The 21,798-nt window shown below is 43.1% G+C and overlaps 1 protein-coding gene across 10 annotated transcripts in view; it reads left to right on the top strand.

Annotated features, from left to right (window-relative positions):
* CFAP20DC (CFAP20 domain containing) overlaps positions 1-21,531 on the top strand; it is a 512,401-nt gene extending 490,870 nt beyond the window's left edge. For 2 of the 10 annotated variants that reach the window (XM_056524495.1, XM_056524498.1), the window contains 2 exons: positions 7,298-7,401; positions 20,864-21,528. In XM_056524495.1, the coding sequence (XP_056380470.1) occupies positions 7,298-7,401; positions 20,864-20,976 (217 nt within the window). In that variant the 3' untranslated portion in view covers positions 20,977-21,528. Of the gene's footprint in view, positions 1-7,297; positions 7,402-20,863 lie in introns of all 10 variants that reach the window. The other 8 variants (XM_056524496.1, XM_056524497.1, XM_056524502.1 and 5 more) reach the window with 6 other exon arrangements.
* Positions 21,532-21,798: the final 267 nt, after the last annotated feature.

The raw sequence follows: 21,798 nt of genomic DNA, 5'->3' as shown, positions 1-21,798 counted from the left end.
GCTAGCCGCACGAGAAATTCCTGCCACCCTGTCTGAACTTATCCAGTTGGCCACCCACATTGATATGCTTTTTTCTGAAAGACGCCAGGAGCTCCGTCAAGAAAAGGACCTTGATCACTGGGTACCTCTCTTCCAGAATCCTCTGCAATCTACTCCTGAGCCTCCCGCCGAGGAGGCTATGAAAGTGGATCGGTCTCGCCTGACCCAAGAAGAGAGGACTCATCGTAGAAACGAAAATTTATGCCTGTACTGTGCGAGTACCGAACATTTCCTAGTGGACTGCCCTATTCGTCTGGGAGACGCACGCACGCACCCTGTTCACGTGGGAGTGGCGTCACTTGGTGTAAATTCTGCCTCTCCACGTCTGACTGTACCTGTGCGGATTTCTCCTTCCCCCAACTCCTTCTTCTCAGCAGTGGCCTTCTTGGACTCAGGTTCTACAGGAAACTTTATTTTGGCCTCTTTCGTTAATAGGTTCAGTATCCCAGTAACCCGTCTCGTCAAACCGTTCTTTATCTCTTCTGTTAACGGAGAAAAATTGGACTGCACTGTGCGCTACCGCACTGAACCTCTGCCTATGAGCATTGGACTTCACCATGAAAAAATTAAATTTTTCGTTCTGCCTAACTGCACCTCTGAAGTTTTTCTCGGTCTGTCGTGGCTCTAGCGTCATGCTCCTACCCTCGACTGGACCACCGGGGAGATCAAAAATTGGGGTCCTTCTTGTCACAAACGATGCCTCACATCTGCTCCCTCTTGTCATACCCCTGAGGCTCCACCTTTACCGGGCCCTCCCAAGGCTTACCAGGACTTTTCTGATGTTTTCTGCTAAAAGCAAGCAGAGATCTTACCTCCTTATAGCCTCCTTCCTGGTACCACTCCGCCCCGTGGCAGGATTCACCCTCTGCCCCCCCTCCCCATTTCTTCTGAACTTCCTGCCATAGATGAAGTAACCCGGGACTTCTCCGTTATCTGGAAGGAGACTCAAGAGTCACTCCCACTGGCCTCGTCTCGTATGAAGAGACATGCAGATAAAAAGAGGGGGGGTACCGGGAGCGCTGCACTGTCACTGCCGGCGGGAATGCGATCCGCATAGCGGGACGCGCCCGCCCGCGGGTCGCATCCCAATCTACTCACCTGTTCCGTTCCCCTGGTATGGCCCACGCCATCACCCCACTGACACAGAGGATCCACCACCAGTGTCCTCGCTGCATACCAGTCCGGATCCTGACAAGGAGTCTGAATATAGCTTCCATACCCCTCTAGATTTATTTGAACTAACAGCATGCATACTTCACAATGCTCATTCCAAATTCCTCCTCACTGCAGATCTTGGAAACTTAGGACCCCACTATTGGACTTGCCATTTTAACCAGTGAATTACAACTAACCCTAATAAAAAAAAAAAATGCGTAGTGCTTTCACCTTCATACATTTTTTAAGGGATATGAGGCAGTCGCAGTCACTTACAGGTCATGTCTGTTACAAGTGCACTGAAAGGAGAGGGACTGCTCCTCTCTCTCTCCCCTCCCCCCCAGTTAGGAGGTTTCATTGGTGAAGCAGGTGAACAGCTTCTTCATGTGCTCTGCTGAAAACAGAGATTCCACCACCCGGCAGCAGATAAGAGCCACAGCGCAAACACCAGGACCTGCCACTCCCAGGACTGTGGAAGACTGAAGTCAAGATGCCGATCAAGAACATCATTCAGCCTCTCATTATACTGGAGGGCTAATACTGGGGGTCTGATACTGGAGTCTGCATTATACTAGAGGTCTAATATTGGGGTCTGCATTATACTTGGGTCTGATACTGGGGTCTGCATTATACTTGGGCTCTGCATTATACTGGAGGTCTGATACTAGGGTCTGCATTATACTAGGAGGTCTGATATTGGGGTCTGCATTATACTGGGGGTCTGATACTGGGGTCTTCATTATACTGGGGGTCGGATTCTGGGGTCGGCATCTGGAATCTAAATTTAGGGTATGACACAGTGTTTAAATCTAAGGACATTTTTCTCTCTGGGGTCTTAGTATGGCCTCTAAATTGTTTTTAGAAGGCTTAGTCTAGGGTTGAATTAATTCAGTCACAGTGCCTAGGGAAACATGAGCAGTAAATACAGCCCTGGCAATTAGAACATAATAATAAGAAACATATAAATCATTTTAGATTCCACAGAAAAGTGGTTGTGGGGACACCTTTGTATATTAGCCATGACACACATTGAAAGCGCTTCCTACAAAACAAGATGTAGTTGTGTTATGTCTTGCATTTGTCGGCCTGTCAGCATCCCTGTAGCAGCCAGAGATGATCTGAAGGAATCCTGGTGTTGATCATTACCACATTGCTAAAGTGTCTTAGCAAGTGTCATGTTAGGCGTTCACAGTTTAAGACAGCTTTGTTATTCAGTCTTAAGTCACACTTTAGACTGTGACATGCTGAGAATGAGTGCCAAGTAACGCAACAAAACCAAAAGTTGAAAAAAAATTGCAATAAAGTCTTGTAATACTTTTTTCAGGTTTCCCTTTCATACTATGGTTTTGGATGGGGAGGGTGGTGGATTATTCCTCTGAGGCAGAATTACTTAGATCCATAGTATTGCTTATAACACAGAAGAGAGTAGACAGTAGACTGGCAATGAGGAGAGTATAGTTGGAGACTGAAGACCTACAACATACCATCTTCATTCATTAGGGTTAGTGTTAGGGCTGATGTGTCAGCTGACTATGTGAAGTTCATGAATGCATGGAGTAAGAAGTTCATGAATGCATGGAGTATGAGGGTGTCAGGCCCAAGGCCTGATTTTGGAAACATACATGTGTTTTATAAGACATGGGTGAGTGGTCATTCAGACGGTGTATCCTTTGTTTTTTGTGTATTGCATTTTATTGGGGGGTCTGGCTGTTTGTTTGTATCTCCTTTGAAGTCATGCACCCTGGTCCCATCATATAATCAAACAGATAAGGGGTCAGGAAGAGAGATGCCCCACCTGGTGGGATCAGAGGGGAAGGGGGGAATGGAGTTTCCCTCCAAAGAAGCAGAGATAATATTTAAACAATGCTAGACTCAGGGTGTTCAATGCTGTGCAACAAGCTGACAAGACCATCCTAAGAACAGCTGGAACTCACTCTCCTGGACAGCTATATCATCATGCTGTAAGAACTTCATCTTTTGTTTTCTGAACCATAAAACCAGAAAAGTGTCAAGTTCGCATGACAGAAGTGCAGTATCTAGGACATAGAGTAGGAGGAGGGACCCTACGCCCTGAGCCCAGTAAGGTGGAGTCTATTATTGCCTGGCCAATTCCTAAGACCAAAAAACAGGTCATGTCCTTTTTGGGGACTGCAGGGTATTACCGTAGATTTGTCCCAGATTATAGTAAGATAGCAAAACCTCTCACAGACTTGGAAAAAAAAGGTGTCCAAGCAAATTACCTGGACTGAGGATTGTGATAAGTCCTTCGTTGCCCTCAAGACTGCACTGCCCAACTCTCCGGTCCTCCAGGCCCCAGATTTCAGTAGAAGGTTTGTGGTACAAACAGATGCTTCCAATTTTGGTCTGGGGGCTGTTCTTAGCCAAGTAAACTCCAATGGAGAAGAACACCCCATACTCTATCTTAGTAGGAAGCTATTGCCTAGAGAAGTGGCCTATGCGGTCATAGAGAAGGAATGTCTAGCTGTGGTCTGGGCTTTGCAAAAATTACAGCCATATCTGTATGGCAGGGATTTTACTGTCATAAATGATCACAACCCTCTACATTGGTTGGGCAAAGTGTCAGGTAACAATGGTAAACTGCTTCGCTTGAGTCTTATCCTCCAGCAATATAATTTCACTGTCCAACACAGAAAAGGAAGCCTGCATCAAAATGCAGATGGCTTATCGCGTCAGGGGGAAATAGATGGTTAATGGAAACAGATCTATTAGCCTGGAAAGGCAAGATCTCTCTGTCTCCATCTTAAGGGGGAGGTGTCAGGCCCAAGGCCTGATTATGGTAACATACATGTGTTTTATAAGACATGGGTGAGGGGTCATTCAGACGGTGTAGCCTTTGTTTTTTGTGTATTGCATTTTATTGGAGGGTCTGGCTGTTTGTTTGCATCTCCTTTGAAGTCATGCACTCTGGTCCCATCATATAATCAAACAGATAAGGGGTCAGGAAGAGAGATGCCCCACCTGGTGGGATCAGAGGGGAGGGGGGAATGGAGTTTCCCTCCAAAGAAGCAGAGATAATATTGAAACAATGCTAGACTCAGGGTGTTCAATGCTGTGCAACAAGCTGACAAGACCATCCCAAGAACAGCTGGAACTCACTCTCCTGGACTGCTATATCATCATGCTGTAAGAACTTCATCTTTTGTTTTCTGAACTTGCCTTGCTAAACTCTTTTGCATTTTTGTAACTGTATGTAATTTCTTTATTTTTATATATATATAGCACTGTGATACCTTTTATCAGATTAAATGTTTAATTAATCAGCTCTGGTCTTTGATCTCTAAATATAGGAGCTCTCCTTTCTGAAGGCAGCTCTGGTGGAAACACGTTTATCTAAGGGTTAATTTGGTGACTTGCTGGGACTAGTAGTGGATACCCAGAGGTCTGGCGGCTTTAACCCTTGCACCATCACACTCTCTCTAGCTTCTTGGCTTGACCGATAGGGTGTGATCGTGACAGAGGGATACTCTTAAATGGAATCTGTCAGCTCTATATCGGAAGTGTCATGAAGGCTGTGATGGGTGCAGGATATACCGCTCCCCCTTTCCCACACTCCTCCCTACCTTTAGTGATATACAAGACTCAGTCCTGGAAGCCAAGCGCTATATATCAATCAGGGCAATGAGGGGTGGGGACGGAGGAGGCATGCATACTGTAGCGCGGCACTGCTTCTTTGACACTTTAGCTCCGAGCATGATATAGAGCAGATAAATTCCCTTTAAATAACAGTCACAGGTTCATTATTTAAGAATAATGTTGAGAATGTTGTGAAAGTCCTGCCAAAGAATGTGCTTTAGGACTTACTTAAAGGGGTACTCCACAGGAAAACATTTTTTTTTTTTTTAAATCAACTGGTTTCTGTTTAAAAATCTCAATCCTTCCAGTACTTACCAGATGTTGTATGCTACACAGGAAGTTCTTTTCTTTTTTCATTTCCTTTCTGTCTGACCACAGTGCTCTCTGCTGACACCTCTATCCATGTCAGGAACTGTCCAGAGCAGGATAGGTTTGCTATGAAGATTTTCTCCTACTCTGGACAGTTCCTAAAATGGACAGAGGTGTCAGCAGAGAGCACTGAGGTCAGACAGAAAAGAAATTAAAAAACAAAAGAACTTCCTGTGGAGCATACAACAGCTGGTAAGTACTGGAAGGATTAAGATTTTTAAAAATAAGTAATTTACAAAGTCTATTTACCTTCTAGCACCAGTTTATTTAAAAAAGAATGTTTTCCACTGGAGTACCCCTTTAAATGTATGGATGTTCATCTGTCTGTGGAAGTACATTCCAGAAAATGGTGTAGCATGAGAAAAGACAGATGGGAGTGGATCTGAATGTGTAGGAGGTTTGTCTTGTAGATGAGGAAGAAGATGTGGGGTGGTAGAAAGAGATGCAGGAGGAGATGTAAGACGGTAAGAGAGGAGATTTAGGGGGGTAGACAGAGATGAGGGATGTTATTTAGAGTTGTAGACAGAGATAAGGAAAGAGATGTAAGGTGGTAGACAGAGATGAGGGAGGTGATTTAGAGTTGTAGACAGAGATGAGGAAAGAGATGTAAGGCGGTAGATAGATGAGAGAGGATATGTAGGGGGTAGACAGAGATGAGGGAGGAGATGTAGGGTAGTAGACAGAGTTGAGGGAGGAGATGTAGGATGGTATACAGAGATGAGGGAGGAGATGTAAGGGTGGTATACAGAGTTGAGGGAGGAAATGTAGGGTAGTAGACAGAGATGAGGGAGGAGATGTAGGGTGGTATACAGAGATGAGGGAGGAGATGTAGGGTGGTATACAGAGATGAGGGAGGAGATGTAGGGTAGTAGACAGAGATGAGGGAGGAGATGTAAGGGTGGTAGACAGAGATGAGGGAGGAGATGTAGGGTAGTAGACAGACTTGAGGGAGGAGATGTAGGGTGGTAGACAGAGATGAGGGAGGAGATGTAAGGGTGGTAGACAGAGATGAGGGAGGAGATGTAGGGTGGTAGACAGAGTTGAGGGAGGAGATGTAGGGTGGTAGACAGAGATGAGGGAGGAGATGTAGGGTAGTAGACAGAGATGAGGGAGGAGATGTAGGGTAGTAGACAGAGTTGAGGGAGGAGATGTAGGGTGGTAGACAGAGATGAGGGAGGAGATGTAGGGTAGTAGACAGAGATGAGGGAGGAGATGTAGGGTAGTAGACAGAGATGAGGGAGGAGATGTAGGGTAGTAGACAGAGATGAGGGAGGAGATGTAGGGTAGTAGACTGAGATGAGGGAGGAGATGTAGGGTGGTATACAGAGATGAGGGAGGAGATGTAAGGTGGTAGACAGAGTGGTGCAGCACTGTAGTTAGCTTTGTGGCAGCCTAATCCATTTTTGCATGTTGTTCCAGATGCATGTTGTGTTCAACCTTAGAAAAAAATCTACAAAGCAAAGAATTTAAATAGTCAAAAAACATGGTCAAATGTCTACAAACAACTTAACCATACAGTTCAAATGACTATGTAAAGCATAACATAAGTTCACCTTTTATCACCATGTTTCTTTTCAATGCCATAGACTGTTATCCATTTCACTGATACATATTGAAAAGCTTGAGATGTATACATTTAATGGATGTCTGAGATGAATGCCATACAGTAGCTTCTGTGACTTATAGGCTATCATGTATATTTAGAGGTATACCTTTTCCTTATTGGACTCTGCAGTATGGAATAGTGTTGTCTACAACACTATCCTATCCTCTTTTTTTCTACAGTATTCTGATGTACACCAGGCAGATTAAGGCTAACTATGGAGATATTTAGTAATGTAAAGTATAAATGTAGGGGAGAAAGTGATGTGAATGAAGCCTAAATGTGTATAATGTGGATCTTGAGCTCTGTATCAGAAATTTGCTGCAAACTCCACTGGTCTCCGCTGTTACTGATATATGCTACTATGATGACCAGAAAAACACAACAGGATTCTGAGACATTGCACAACTATGAGGTTATATTAAAGACTAAATATAAAAATGAGAGAGTCTGCCCGAGAGAGCTTAAGGTATAACAATAATAAATGAGCTGAAGCTGAAATCACTGATAGGTAACATCTTCTTTTCTGTCTCCCAGGGATTGGTTAAATGCATTCAGTCCTCCGATCATCCCAACAAGTCAGAATCAGAATAAGGATCCTTTACTCAAGCTTAAAGAATCTAGGCTGAACTGTAATGAAGGTAAGAAGCCCATGGTATCCACCGAAAAAAAAATCTCAATCAAAGAGAAGCAATTTTATGAATTGAGAAGCCTCAGGGATCCCTTTGAGAAATGTGGGAAATGTCAGCAGCTACATTACGTACAGTGCAGCCTGCTGTAATGTCGGCTAGCCATATGATTGTCGCTGTTTTTCTGCCAATGGAAAATTCACTGAGAGGGCTCATAAATCTTAGCCGTATGCTCAGAACCCAAGGGATGGAGATGTCTTAGTGATGTACTATCCAAAATACATTAGACCTTTGAAATTGGGAATCATATCAGCTATGTACATTTGTAATTGGTTATGACAGGAAAATAGAGTCTGAGAAACCAGGCAAGCCAAGCAAGGACTTTGTAAAATTAGCGGAAAAATATTATTTATATATATATATATATATATATATATATATATATATATATATATATTATCATGATTGTAGCTGGGAGCTGTTTCAGCTACCTAGAAATGATAGTTGTTGAGCTCTAATTCCTATTTTAATAAAATTGTTACAATCCAGGAATGAGTGTAAAAGAGGCAACAAGGCTGAGCTGCAATACCAGACATAGGCCATTGATAAGAAAGGAGATGTTTCTGTAAAAGCCTTTCATAATCTTCTTTAAGGCTAACATTGTAAACCTGAGGAGTAAATACACAAAAATACATACAGTATACTAGGAAGCAAAACAGTCAGGTACTTGATCATACCAGCTTAGAGTATAAGAATTATCATTTAGTTTCCAATAACTTCAGCTTGTCAGCCATGGTTGGTTACTGAACTACATTTCCTGCTTGTCCACATAGTCCAAGTTCTTGGCTGTCAGAGGTATACTTTTTACTTTAAGACATCAGCTACTTGGAAAGTTTCTTGAAGAGAAAAAAATAGCCCTACATATCCTCTGATGTGCTGGCCCAGTACAGTATCTTCAGCTACTACCCAGCAGAGAGTAGTTGGGTGACTGAGGTATAATAGGTTTGCTGGATGCACAGTATATATCTCCAGTATTGTATGGTCATGCAAAGTGTATTTTCTGCATACATACACTGGAGTCTTGCACCACAAGTCTAAAGCATACACTAAGGTCTACAGTGTGCAGAGGGTTAAATTGCTCACATCACATAGCATTTTCTGTACAGTGAATTGATGCAGGAACCAGTCCCAAGTCCACCCTTCTCTTCTCGGAAAAATAGGTGGCCCTTACTTTAACCTAGTTAGAGTCAGGGCTTGGGTTTGGCCACAGCCACATGTCTTGTCCTCCGTTCTGATAATACTAAGGAGAGTAAAATTTAGTGAACCTAGGTACTACTAATGTCAGGCATACCTTCTACATATAGGCCACAAGTCATCTATCAACATAGTTGCTGTTCCTACTTCAAGTTTCAGTCCAGTGCAAAGATATAGTCTACAGTGTTCTATTTTATCATCCCAAGAGGGATTCCTGTAAGAATGGATTAGTTGTACAAAAACCATTTTGCCTTTTACTTGATCCTTATTTGACCTCTGGTTGGACCAGCGCTAGCCGGTCTGACAAGTCAGGGAGGACTTCCCTGCATATGCTTCTGCAAGTGTCACAGATTACCACCAAAAGTGTGAGTAAAGTAGAGTCCTTTATATTGCATAACACAAGTTTTAGTAAATTAGACAGGAGAACCTGCAAGCTATCATCTTTATATATCTGCGGAAAGTATAGTTCAACGTACATGTGCTAAAGCATTAAAGAAGTATTTCTGCAAAGTAACTGCAAAATATGTTATATCAAAGGACAGTGACCAAATTGACAGTATAGCCTAGGAATCAGGGAAATGATAAAGTTGTATACAAGAGATGGTGTATTTTCTGTATTTGCAACAGGAATTCAGTAAAGTTTCAAGTTGTTCAAAAGAATTTCCTGGACTATGTAGGCGGGAATAGCTTTATTTGACAAAGAGGGGTATTTGTAGAGTTCACAGAGGAACATTGAAGTTAAAGGGGTACTCCGCCACTAGTCATAAGATGTGTGATCACGGGGGTCCCACCGCTAGGAACCCCCGCAAGCTCTCCTGCAGCATCCTGTGTCATCTGCTGCACAGAGTGAACTTTGCTCCGTGCCTGATGATGGGAGACATAGGGATTGGAGTATCGTGACTTCACGGCCCGCCCCCTCAATACAAGTCTATGGGAGGGGGCGTGATGACTCATTATTAAAAAATAAATAAAAAAAAACAGTGTGTGCACTGACAGCCACTTTATCATAGCCCAATACAGGACCTGCACTAGGTATTTCATGCATAACACAGTTTATCACAGTTTGTCCATAATGTTCTTATAGTGTTTTTATAACATATTAAGTAAACGGTTCTGACCCAAAAAACCCTCTGGTCTCTTTTGTGCTGTGTAATAAGTCTGGAGTCATCTCTCCTATATTGAGTGAATATATTTTCTATTTAGACTGCAGTTCAAGGGCTCCATTTGCATATCAGTAGAGTTTACGGCCCTGTTCTGTGACAATAAATAGGGTTGACTGATAAAAGCGCCATACGTTCAACTTTCCTTCATGTTTAATGTGTGTTGAAATGTCCGATTGCAGAAACAAAAGGTATTCCACTGAGTTATTATGATTTATCGACCTTTAAATGCCATCCACTCGGATGTTATTCGGTTATTTCCCATCCTGAAGCTGCTTCTGTAGCCTACATATGAGGTAATAGCAAGCAGTGATTTAACAGTCAATATTACAGCGATCTTCACTCTTCACAAGATTTAAAAGGCCACGTAGACCCTTACATATAATACAAGCAAATGTAGCTGTGACATTTTTAAAAGGTTAATTCAAAGTAGCTAAAATGTGCACCACACCACATTTTCACCCTCCTGGATAAGTAGCTTCTCCAGCAAGCTAAACACTTATCGATTTACATTGTGATATGAAGCCATATTCAGAGCATATTAATAAGTTATTAAACAATTTTTCACTCTAAAAATAACCTGGAAAGCTGAGTCTCTGTGCTGTTCTCTTGTTTGCCAGATCAATGTAACCCAATGGTATACACAGAAATAAAAGTGTCCCATAGCAAAGCTTAAAGGGATACTCCACCCCTAGACATCTTATCCCCTATCCAAAGGATAGGGGATAAGATGTCTGATTGCTAGGGGCCCCCGTGATTTTGGCTGCAGCATCCCAGACATCCGATGCACAGAGCTAAATTCACTCCGTGCTGTATGACTGGTTATGTGGGGCAGAGGCTTGTGACTTCATGGGCACAACCCCTCAATGCAAGTCTATCGCAGGGGGCGTGACGGCCGTCACGCCTCCTCCCATAGACTTGCATTGAGGAGGTGTGGCAGTGACTTCACGAGCGGGGCGTTGCCTTGACGTCATGAGCCCTGACATCTTATCCCTGATCCTTTGGATAGGGGATAAGATTCCTTGGGGCTGAGTACACCTTTTAATATCAGCCCTACCGTGCACTGAGAGTTCTAGGACTCCACCAATCAAAAATTGATGGCCTATATTTTAGAATGGCCAGCAATGTAAAATGCACAAAAAAATACCTTTCAATAAAATGGGTTAAAGGAGTAGTCCAGTGCTGAAAAACGTATCCCCTATCCTAAGTATAGGGGATAAGTTTCAGATCATGGGGGGGGGGCCCAACCGCTGGGGCCCCCCAGGATCTCCCATATGGGGCCCCAGAAGCCAGCGGGAAGGGGGCGTGTTGACCACCGCACGATACAACTCTATGGCAGAGCCGGAGCGCTGCCTTCTGCAATTTACAGCTCTGCCATAGAGTTGTATTGAGCAGGTGTGTCAGCCGCCGCTTCGTACAGTGGTCAACACGCCCCCTTCCCGCGGGCTGCCGGGGCACTGTATGGGAGATTGCGGGGGGCCCCAGCGGACAGACCCCCCAGGAACTGAAACTTATCCCTATCCTTAGGATAGGGGATAAGTTTTTCAGCACTGGATATCTCCTTTAACCCCTTAAGGACACATGACGTTCTCATACGTCTCCATTTCCGAGTCCTTAAGGACACATGACGTATGAGAACGTCATGTGTTTTACCGCCCCCCCGCAACCATCTGGAGCGGAGCCGGTGCCCGATGCCTGCTGAAATCGTTCAGTAGGCATCGGGCCATATCGCCCAGGGGGGTCAAGATGACCCCCCATGTCGGCGATGGCCGCAGATCGCTGGACAATTCAGTCCAGCGATCTGCGGCGGATTCCGGGTCAATCGGGTCTCCAGTGACCCGGAATTATTGGCTGATCGGGGCCGTCAGAGACGGCCTCGAACAGCCATAGCCAGCAGGGGTGAGGTGGCACTGGTGCCACCTCACGATCGCCCTGATTCGTCGGCCGGATTACCGGCTGACCAATCAGGGTGCCTGCTGCGGGTGTCACTCCCGCAACCCGCTCCGCCCCTCTTCCGGAGGACGTGAGCGGGTGCGGGACGTGCACCCCGGGTGCTGGGGACCCAGATCCCCGGCGTCCCTGTTGGGATCAGGGCCCCAGGAGCAGCGGCGGCGATGACGAGGGACTGACCTGATGCGGCTGGATCGTTGGAGGTGAGTGACAGCCTCCTGCTGTTGCTTAGCAACAGCTCCCAGCATGCAAAAAGGGCATGCTGGGAGCTGTAGTTATGCAACAGCAGGAGGCAGACCACCACAACTCCCAGCATTCCCTTATGGGCATGCTGGGACTTGTAGTTTTGCAACAGCTGGAGGCACATTCTTTCTATGGAAAAGTGTACCTTCAGCTGTTGTATAACTACAACTCCCAGCTTGCACAATCAGCTAAAGTGCATGCTGGGAGTTGTAGTGGTGCATCTGGTGGTTGCATAACTACAACTCCCAGCATGCCCGTTGGCTGTCGGTGACTGCTGAGAGTTGTAGTTTTGCAACAATTGAAGGCACACTGAGTTAAGTAACAAACCAGTGTGTCTCCAGCTGTTGCATAACTACAATCCCCAGCATCCCCAGCCAAAGTAGTATGCCTCCAGCTGTTGCATAACTACAAGACCCAGCATGCCCTTCCGCTGTCTGTACATGCTGGGGGTTGTAGCTTTTGCAACAGCTGAAGGCACACTGGTTGCAAAACACTGAGTTTGTTACCAAACTCGGTGTTTCACAACCAGTGTGCCTCCAGCTGTTGCAAAACTACAACTCCCAGCATGCACTGATAGACAGTACATTCTGGGAGTTGTAGTTTTGCAACAGCTGGATGTCCCCCCCCCCCCCCAATGTGAATGTACAGGGTACACTCACATGGGCGGAGGATTACAGTAAGTATCCGGCTGCAAGTTTGAGCTGCGTCAAATTTTCTGCCGCAGCTCAAACTACCAGCGAGAAACTACTGTGAACCCCCGCCCGTGTGACTGTACCCTAAAAACACTACACTACACTAACACAAAATAAAAAGTAAAAAACACTACGTATACACATACCGCTATACAACCCCCCTCCCCTCCCCAATGAAAATGAAAAATGTCTGGTACGCCACTGTTTCCAAAACGGAGCCTCCAGCTGTTGCAAAACAACTACTCCCAGTATTGCCAGATAGCCGTTGACTGTCTAGGCATGCTGGGAGTTTTACAACAGCTGGAGGCACCCTGTTTGGGAATCACTGGCGTAGAATACCCCTATGTCCACCCCTATGCAAGTCCCTAATTTAGGCCTCAAATGCGCATGGCGCTCTCACTTTGGAGCCCTGTCGTATTTCAAGGCAACAGTTTAGGGCCACATATGGGGTATCGCCGTACTCAGGAGAAATTGCCTAACAAATTTTGGGGGGTATTTTCTGCTATTACCTTTTTAAAAATGTAAAATTTTTGGGAAAACAAGCATTTTAGGTAAAAAATATATATTTTTTTTTACATATGCAAAAGTCGTGAAACACCTGTAGGGTATTAAGGTTCAAATTACCCCTTTTTACGTTCCCCCAGAGCAAAATTTGCTTTCAAAAAGCCAAATGTGACTCCTTCTCTTCTGAGACCTGTTGTGCGCCAGCAGAGCACTTTTCACCCCCATATAGGGTGTTTTCTGAATCGGGAGAAATTGGGCTTCAAATTTTGTGGGGTATTTTCTGCTATTACCTTTTTTAAAAATGTTAACATTTTGGGAAAACAAGCATTTTAGGTAAAAATTTTTTTTTTTTTTTACATATGCAAAAGTCGTGAATCACCTGTGGGGTATTAAGGTTCACGTTACCCCTTGTTACGTTCCCCGAGGGGTCTAGTTTCCAAAATGGTATGCCATGTGTTTTTTTTTTTTGCTGTCCTGGCACCATAGGGGCTTCCTAAATGCGGCATGCCCCCCAAAAACCATTTGTCGCTCCTTCCCTTCTGAGCCCTCTACTGCGCCCGCTGAACAATTAACATAGACATATGAGGTATGTACTTACTCGAGAGAAATTGGGTTTCAAATACAAGTAAAAATGTTCTCCTTTTTACCCCTTGGGTCTACAAGAACATGCGAGTGTAAAAAATGAAGATTTAGAATTTTCTCCTTCACTTTGCTGCTATTCCTGTGAAACACCTAAAGGGTTAATACACTTACTGAATGTCATTTTGAATACTTTGGGGGTGCAGTTTTTATAATGGGGTCTTTTATGGGGTATTTCTAATATGAAGACCCTTCAAATCCACTTCAAAACTGAACTGAAAAATAGTGAGTTTGAAAATGTTGTGAAAAATTTCAAAATTGCTGCTGAACTTTGAAGCCCTCTGGTGTCTTCCAAAAGTAAAAACTCATAAATTTTATGATGAAAATATAAAGTAGACATATTGTATATGTGAACCCAAAAAAAATATATTTGGAATATCCATTTTCCTTACAAGCAGAGAGCTTCAAAGTTAGAAAAATGCAAAATTTTCATTTTTTTCATCAAATTTTGGTATTTTTCACCAAGAAAGGATGCAAGTTACCATAAAATTTTACCACTAAGTTAAAGTAGAATATGTCACGAAAAAACAGTCTCGGAATCAGAATGATAACTAAAAGCATTCCAGAGTTATTAATGTTTAAAGTGACAGTGGTCAGAATTGCAAAAAACGCTCCGGTCCTTAAGGTGTAAAATGGCCTGGTCCTTAAGGGGTTAAATGGGCAGTCACCAACTTTATTTTTTGATATGTTGTAGTACTTATGTACTACAGCATATCTCTAATATACTTTTAGAATTTTTTTTTTTATTATTAAAATGGTTTAATTTACATTTGAAAACCGGCCGCTAAGGGTCTCCCTCCTAGTGGCCGGCTGCAGCCTGGCGTGACGTCACGCCTGAAAAAGGACTGATCTTGGTCTGTCAATCAGTCCTTTTTCAGTTAGGCCGCACTCGCTCCCTGCCTGTCAATCAGACAGGTGGGAGCGAGCGCATTGGCTCCCCGGCCACTGGCTGGGAGGCCACTCCTCCCGCACATCGCCGCCACCTCGTCGCCGCCGCTGTCCGTGCACACCCGCTGCCGGACTCTGCAGTAAGTGTAATGAGGGAACGGGGTATGAGGGAGGGGGGTTTGTGATGGAGGGAACAGGGTATGGCGCAGGGGGGGGGGGTAACAGAGGGAACGGGCTAGCGCCGCAGCGCCGTATGTAACTAGCTAATAGTTTATCTACACAGGGTGCCTCCAGCTGTTTCAATACTACAACTCCCAGCATGCCCTGAAAGCCAATAGATGTGAGGGCAAACTGGGAGTTGTAGTGGTGAAACAGCTGGAGGCACCTTGTGTAGATGAACTAAGGGCGGAAGTCCCCCCCCCCAGCAGGCATCAGTGACGTGGTGCCTGCTGGGGAAGTCTGCCTGGTAGTGAGCACACTACCAGGCAGAAAAAAAGTTATTTTTAATATAGTAAAAATAAAAAATAAAAGCAGGGAGGGTGTTAGGAATAGATTGGCAATAGGCAGGGAAAGAAAAAAAAAATAGGATGGTGGGAGCTACCCTTTAAGCTGCTATAAAAATCATGGACAGGTGCAATGCCGATTCTGTAGAAGAGTAGTTCCTTTTCCTAATTCCGATTTTCTGATTTCAGGATAGTGACAAGGATAGTGACAATTAAATAAATAAATAAAACAAAATATAGAACTTCTTGTGTGTTGGTAATGTATTGGTTTCTGCCACTTTATTTCTTAGTGATCTGAAGTCTGTCAGCATGTTTTTAAGACTAAATGTTCCCTCTATAGTGAGTTTCCGCAGCTGTACCTGTCCTGAGACCGTCAGTTAGGTAATTGGGAAAGTTATGACTTGAGAGATTGAAGGGTTATTGCCAATAAAATCAAGGACCATCAGGTTGTAGGATCATTACCTGACCTTCATCTGGCCCTTGAAGATGATATGCTACCAATGGCTGGCAGAAGTGCCAGCGAAGAAGAATCACCTTGCCCGTGGCATACATGAGTTATGTAGTCGTTCTGTATCTGTGATCTTATTGGCAGTTAATATTGCTGTCAATAAAATACAGCCTGGAAAGTAATTGTTGCTCTCAGTTCTTGTGTTCACCTGTGTTCAAGTTATTAGTTCTGAGATTTCATTTTGCTCGGCTGATGTAATGCCTGGCATTGCATTTTATTGGCAAGACGCTCAAAGCATCGTTCTAAACACTATGGACACGTGTCCAAGCAATTACAAATCATGTTGTAACAACGGATGAAGAATCATTCTGTGTTTGGCATTGTGAACTAAAGGGAAATAGAAAATGTTTCTAAGCCTTTGTTTGTATCACATTTGTGCCTCCTATCAGAGCTAAAGGTCAGTAGGCTCTACCAATTTCAGAAGGCTTGAATGTATGCCCCTCAGTCCCCATATCTTTGCACTACATTGTCCCAAACAATTGTTGAACTTGTCTTCACAAAAGACAGGCCTCCCATGCAACCATATTCATCATTCCTACACCAGATTTAGGGACAGAATGATATGCTACTGCTATGACCTAGACAAATGTGGTAGGCCTCTTGCCAGATTGTTGCACCCAAGAACATGATTGACTGACATTCCTTAGCAAAGAAGAAATTAAGCACCCTTCAGAAATAACATAAATGTTTCATTAAAATTAAGAAACCCTTTATAACCAAAAAGGATCACCCTAATAATTTACACACAGAAACGTATCAAGCAAAAGTGAATGAATATATCACAAAAATGGGAACAAGACAAAAACCTTCCAAAAGCGGGAGATCGAGGACAGTGGACTAAAAACATTTCCATTTGGGACTAGTTATGGCCATTATGGATTTAATAATCACTTTTACAAATACAACTAACACTATTCCTGACCAAACTAGTTAACTGACCCTTTCCATTCATGGAAACTTAGAGCTTGTGTATGTACCATGGCAGCATGCACTCATGGGTTTGGTTGTTTTGCTGGCTATTTCTATGTGTTTTTTGCATTGCAAGTGAGGGGGAGTGGCAACCCCTCATAGCTATGCACCTTCCCTATCCACATGGAGGTTTTTAAATTGATAGTGGATCCTGCATACACACAGTAGGATTAAGCTACTGCCAAATAACTCTTGTTGCAGCTTCTCCCTCAGAAAACAAAAGGGTTGTATAATTGAAATCAAACATGTCCGGACACTTTTTTTCCCCCCCAACATCATCAGGTACACATTAGGTAGTCGGTGTTTGGCCAGTAAAGTGTATAGGGACTTTACCACTCTGATAAAGATTGGTGTGGGAAAATGCTCTCTCATAGATCTTTGATGGCCCCATTGATCAATTATCTGGATTTCCCTTCTGCGATTAACCCCAGACTAACACACATGACCTCAGGGCTCTCTACTGGTAATATGATTATCTCCTTCCCTATGTGAACGGGTGGTTAAACTCAATCTTATGTGCATAGACAATATGGGAGCAGATCATAAGAACTATGTTCATATGGACATGAGCTACCTAGGTGTTATCCAGATAAAGTCAGGACATGACCATTTAGCCTGACACCAGAAAAACACAATAAAATAGGGCATATTTTTATATCAAACACATGCCCCCTGACGAAGCCCATACGCGAAACGCGCGTTGGGGTACAGGTAGTGATCTCCCCTATTGGTGTATGGCAGGTATTTGTTACTTTATGCTGTCTTTCATGCTCTCCTCTTTTTTATTATATAATGCTGCTGATTGACCTCTGAACAGGGCTAGGTGCTATACAATTAGTTACTTGCACTTTACTCATAGCCCGTCTGAGGACATATACCAGCTCTATACACTCATTATATGTATGTTTCATTATTTATTTTTACTATCTATGGGCATGTTGCAATTTGACATCTGTGGACTGTATCCCTGCCGTCCGTACTGTCTACCATTGTGGATTCAGTATCACTACCTCTTTCTGTAGCTTTCATCTGTATAGTACCTTGTAATTTATGTATGATGTTATAATGCACTTGAATAAAGTTTATTCACTATTTTTGTATTCAAATCAGTATACTGGTATCTTCTTTTGTTGGTGTAGTTAGGCTATGATAGGATCCAGTTTACGCAATTGCCTGTTAGCCAATTGTGTTTGTTCAGTGACAATGGAAAAATATCTGTCAGAAACAAAAACCCACAAAGAAAACAACACTACACTCTTAGTAAATGAGGCCCATTAGGTTTCCTTATTCTGCATAGCATGCTTCTTCCTGTTTTCTCTATATAATAAAAAGACAACTCTGCACAGAACAGTGCCGTTCACTACATTTTTCTATACAGTTAAAAGGGGTACTCCCCCCCCCTAGACATCTTTTCCCCTATCCAATGGATAGGGGGAAAGAGGTCTGATTGCATGGGTCCCCAGATCTCCTGCTGCACCCGGCATCCGTTAAGAGCATCGAGGGCAGTGCTGGATCTTGTGACGTCACGGCCACGCCCCCTAATTGCAAGTCTATGGGAGACTTGCATTGAGGGGGCGTGGCCGTCACATCACGAGCCTTCACCCCGCATTGCCAGTCATTCGGCACAGAGCGAAGTTCGCTTAGTGCACCGGATGTCTGGGGTGCCACAGCCGAGATCGCGAGGGTCCCTAGTGAAGGGACCCCTGTGATCAGACATCTTATCCCCTATCCAAAGGATAGGGGATAAGATGTCTAGGGGCAGAGTACCCTTTTAAGAAAAAGGTATACCGACATTTACCAGTCCAGTGGAAACGAGAAAAAACATTCTTTTGCAATTTGTCTGTGTTTGCAGTGTGAAGAGAACACACAAATGGGTTTTCTGTAGATAAAAGTAAATGATTGTTTAAAGCGTACCTCTCATCAAATAAACTTTTGATATATTTTAGATGAATGAATGTTGAATAACTTTCCAATAGCCTGTTAATGAAAAATATGCTTCTTTCTATTGTATTTTTCCCGATTAGTCCTGTCAGCAAGCATTTCTGACTCATGCTGGAGTCCTAAACATTCAGAGGTGCCAGCCTGCTTTGTTCACAGCCAAACAGCCTGTGAACAAAGCAGACTGGCAGCTCGTAGTGTTTAGGACTCCAGCATGAGTCTGAAATGCTTGCTGCCAGGACTGGTAGGGAGACCCCTAGTGGTCATTTCTTCAAAGTGGAAAATTAAATAGAAAGAAGCATATTTTTTAATAACATGCAATTGTAAAGTTATTCTGCATACATTAATCTATAATATATCAAAAGTTTTTTTGATGAGAGGTACCCTTTAATGTAATTTTTGGGAAAATTTTTAATGGTTTCCAAAAATAGGACATCTATGGATGCATAGTGTCTATGAGGCTGTCTTGTAACAGGTACTGTGACTGTGTCTCCTTATACTATTTTTCTGCATACTGATCTCAGTTATCAACATAATATACTTTGAATATACCAATAAACTAAAAAAAAATGCTTTCATTCCAAAGTGATATCAGAAGATCCAGAATCCCTTACATGGCATATTAGAGGTCTGAATAAAAAATAAAAAAAAATCACAGAGCAAGGCTACTGTCAAACAACCTTCTATTTGTGACTGGTCTATTGCCTTATTACTTTTGTGATCAGCTTATTTTTGGAGATGTATGTGACATCACATACATCAATAACCAATTTTTCAACAATGCCATTGATTCATTTATTGGTTATTAATAAATATTCTCCTCTGAATTAATGGCAGAATTTCTTTCAGGTATAGACTTTTTTGTAATATGGCAAAAGAGATACACTATGTTTTGTCTGTGAGGTCAGCAGAGAGCACTGTGTTCCAAAAAGAAAATTATTTCCTTTGTAGTATTTGGCAGCTAATAAGTACTGGCAGGATTAAGATTTTTTAATAGAAGTAATTTACAAATCTGTATTACTTTCTGACACCGGTTGATAAAAAAAATAAAAATAAAATAAAAAGTTTTCCACCGGAGTACCCCTTTAACCACGCGGTATGTTTTGGCATTTATTTTAACTGTCATATGTCTCTTTAAGTGATAACAATTTTGGAATGCATTTACTGAGCGAAGAGATTCTGAGAGTTTTTTTTTTTCTACACTATTGGGGTTAAAGGGAACTTTTTGCTTGTTTTCAGCGGTCTGTCACTTGGTGTATAGAGATAAGCTTAGTAGATTTCCAGTTTGAAGCCAGCCTAGATGTTTGGAGATTGAGCATAAGAGACCATGGGGAAGATTTATAAAAATATGTATAGAGGAAAAAAGTTGACCAGCTGCCCCATAAGTATATGTATAATCTCTCCCCATAAGTACAGTGACCCCCCCCCCTACCTACGATGGCCCCGACATACGATCATTTCAACATACAATGGCCTTGAAGGCAGCATCAATATACGATGCTTTTGTATGTTGGGGCCATCGCATAAACGGCTATCCGGCAGCGCAGACTGCTTAAGCTGCCACCGTATAGCCTTTTAGGGTGCCCCGTGTGGTCCGCTGATGGTCACTTACCTGTCCTCGGGGCTCCAGCGCGTCCTCTTCAGGATCCCCAGCATCATCGGCGCTCTCCATCGTTGTCATCACGTCGCTGCGCACGTCGTCCTGTCATCCAATAAGAGCGACGTGCGTAGCAACGTGATGGCAGCGACGGAGAGCGAGGGAAGGCGACATCCAGGGCAGCGGTGACGAGCGGCGACGGTATTGAGCGGCGGGGACAGGTGAGTATAACTTCCTATACCAGTGGTCTTCAACCTGCATGCTTACATTGCACGGATCCCTCAACATACAATGGTTTCAACAAACGATGGTCCATTTGGAACGGATTACCATTGTATGTTGAGGGACCACTGTATATGTGCTTGTGGGGTGTCTCTCCTGGGTGCAGTGCTGTGCTGCATTTCACTCTAAACCACAGTCTACATGGGAGGGTGTGTCATGAACAGCTGCAATGGCTTCCCTCTAAACAACTTGGCCTATCAGGACTCTAGGAAGTATATAGATATAGTTGAACAAGATAAAATTGACTAGAATTATAATCTCAGTAAGTATGGAGGGGGGGGGGGGGGGGTTCATAGAGAATATCTAACTTGCAATCTTACAATGTTTTTATATCTTTTACTCTACAGGTGATGATGGAATTGGAGCAGATGAGGAGGAAGACATTTTGACCTTGCTATATGACCCATGTCTGAACTGTTATTTTGACCCAGAGACTGGAAAGTACTATGAATTAGCTTAGGGTGTATATGGCAAATAGCAGTGGCTGCGGACCAGTTCCTATCATTAAACCATGACCCTAGGAGGTGGTGAAGATGCATTTGAAGTAACGGTCACTATTTTCTTACAATTTTGCTGAAGGGCTTGCTAAGACATTAAAGAAAAAAATATTTTATATAACCTTGTATGTAGTTTTATGTGCCCTAATTCCAACTGTGTTTACTTTCTTGTTATGCCCCCCCCCCCCCCCAATTTTCAAGGTATGTACTATTTTGTTGACAATACGTAAGTTGTTAGTTGGGCAGGAACTTTATTGCAAAATGGGGTGTAAATGTCAGACTCGATGTGTATAGGAGCATGCATAACAGCACCCCCTGAACATGATTTATGCCCCCTTTAAGGGATACGCCGCTGGAAACCTTTTTTATTTTATTATTATTTTTTTTTTTAAATCAACTAATGCCAGAAAGTTAAACATATTTGTAAATTACTTCTATTTAATATCTTAATCCTTCTAGTATTTATCAGTTGCGGAATGCTCCACAGGAAGTTCTTTTCTTTTTGAATTTCCTTTCTGCCTGACCACAGTGCTCTCTGCTGACACCTCTGTCTGTTTTAGGTACAGAGTAGGAGCAAATCCCCACAGCAAACCTCAGGACAGAGGTGTCAGCAGAGAGCACTGTGGTCAGACAGAAAAAGAAAATTCAAAAAGAAAATAGCTTCCTGTGGAGCATACAGTAGCTGATAAGTACGGGAAGGATTAAGATATTTAATAGAAGTAATTTACAAGATTTTTCTAGCATCAGTTGATAAAAAATATATATATAGTTTTCCAGCAGAGTAC

Source organism: Hyla sarda, chromosome 6, assembly GCF_029499605.1.
Source record: "Hyla sarda isolate aHylSar1 chromosome 6, aHylSar1.hap1, whole genome shotgun sequence".
NCBI lineage: Eukaryota > Metazoa > Chordata > Amphibia > Anura > Hylidae > Hyla > Hyla sarda.
The sequence above is the reverse complement of the archived record's forward strand: the minus strand, read 5'-3'. Positions and strand labels throughout refer to the sequence as shown.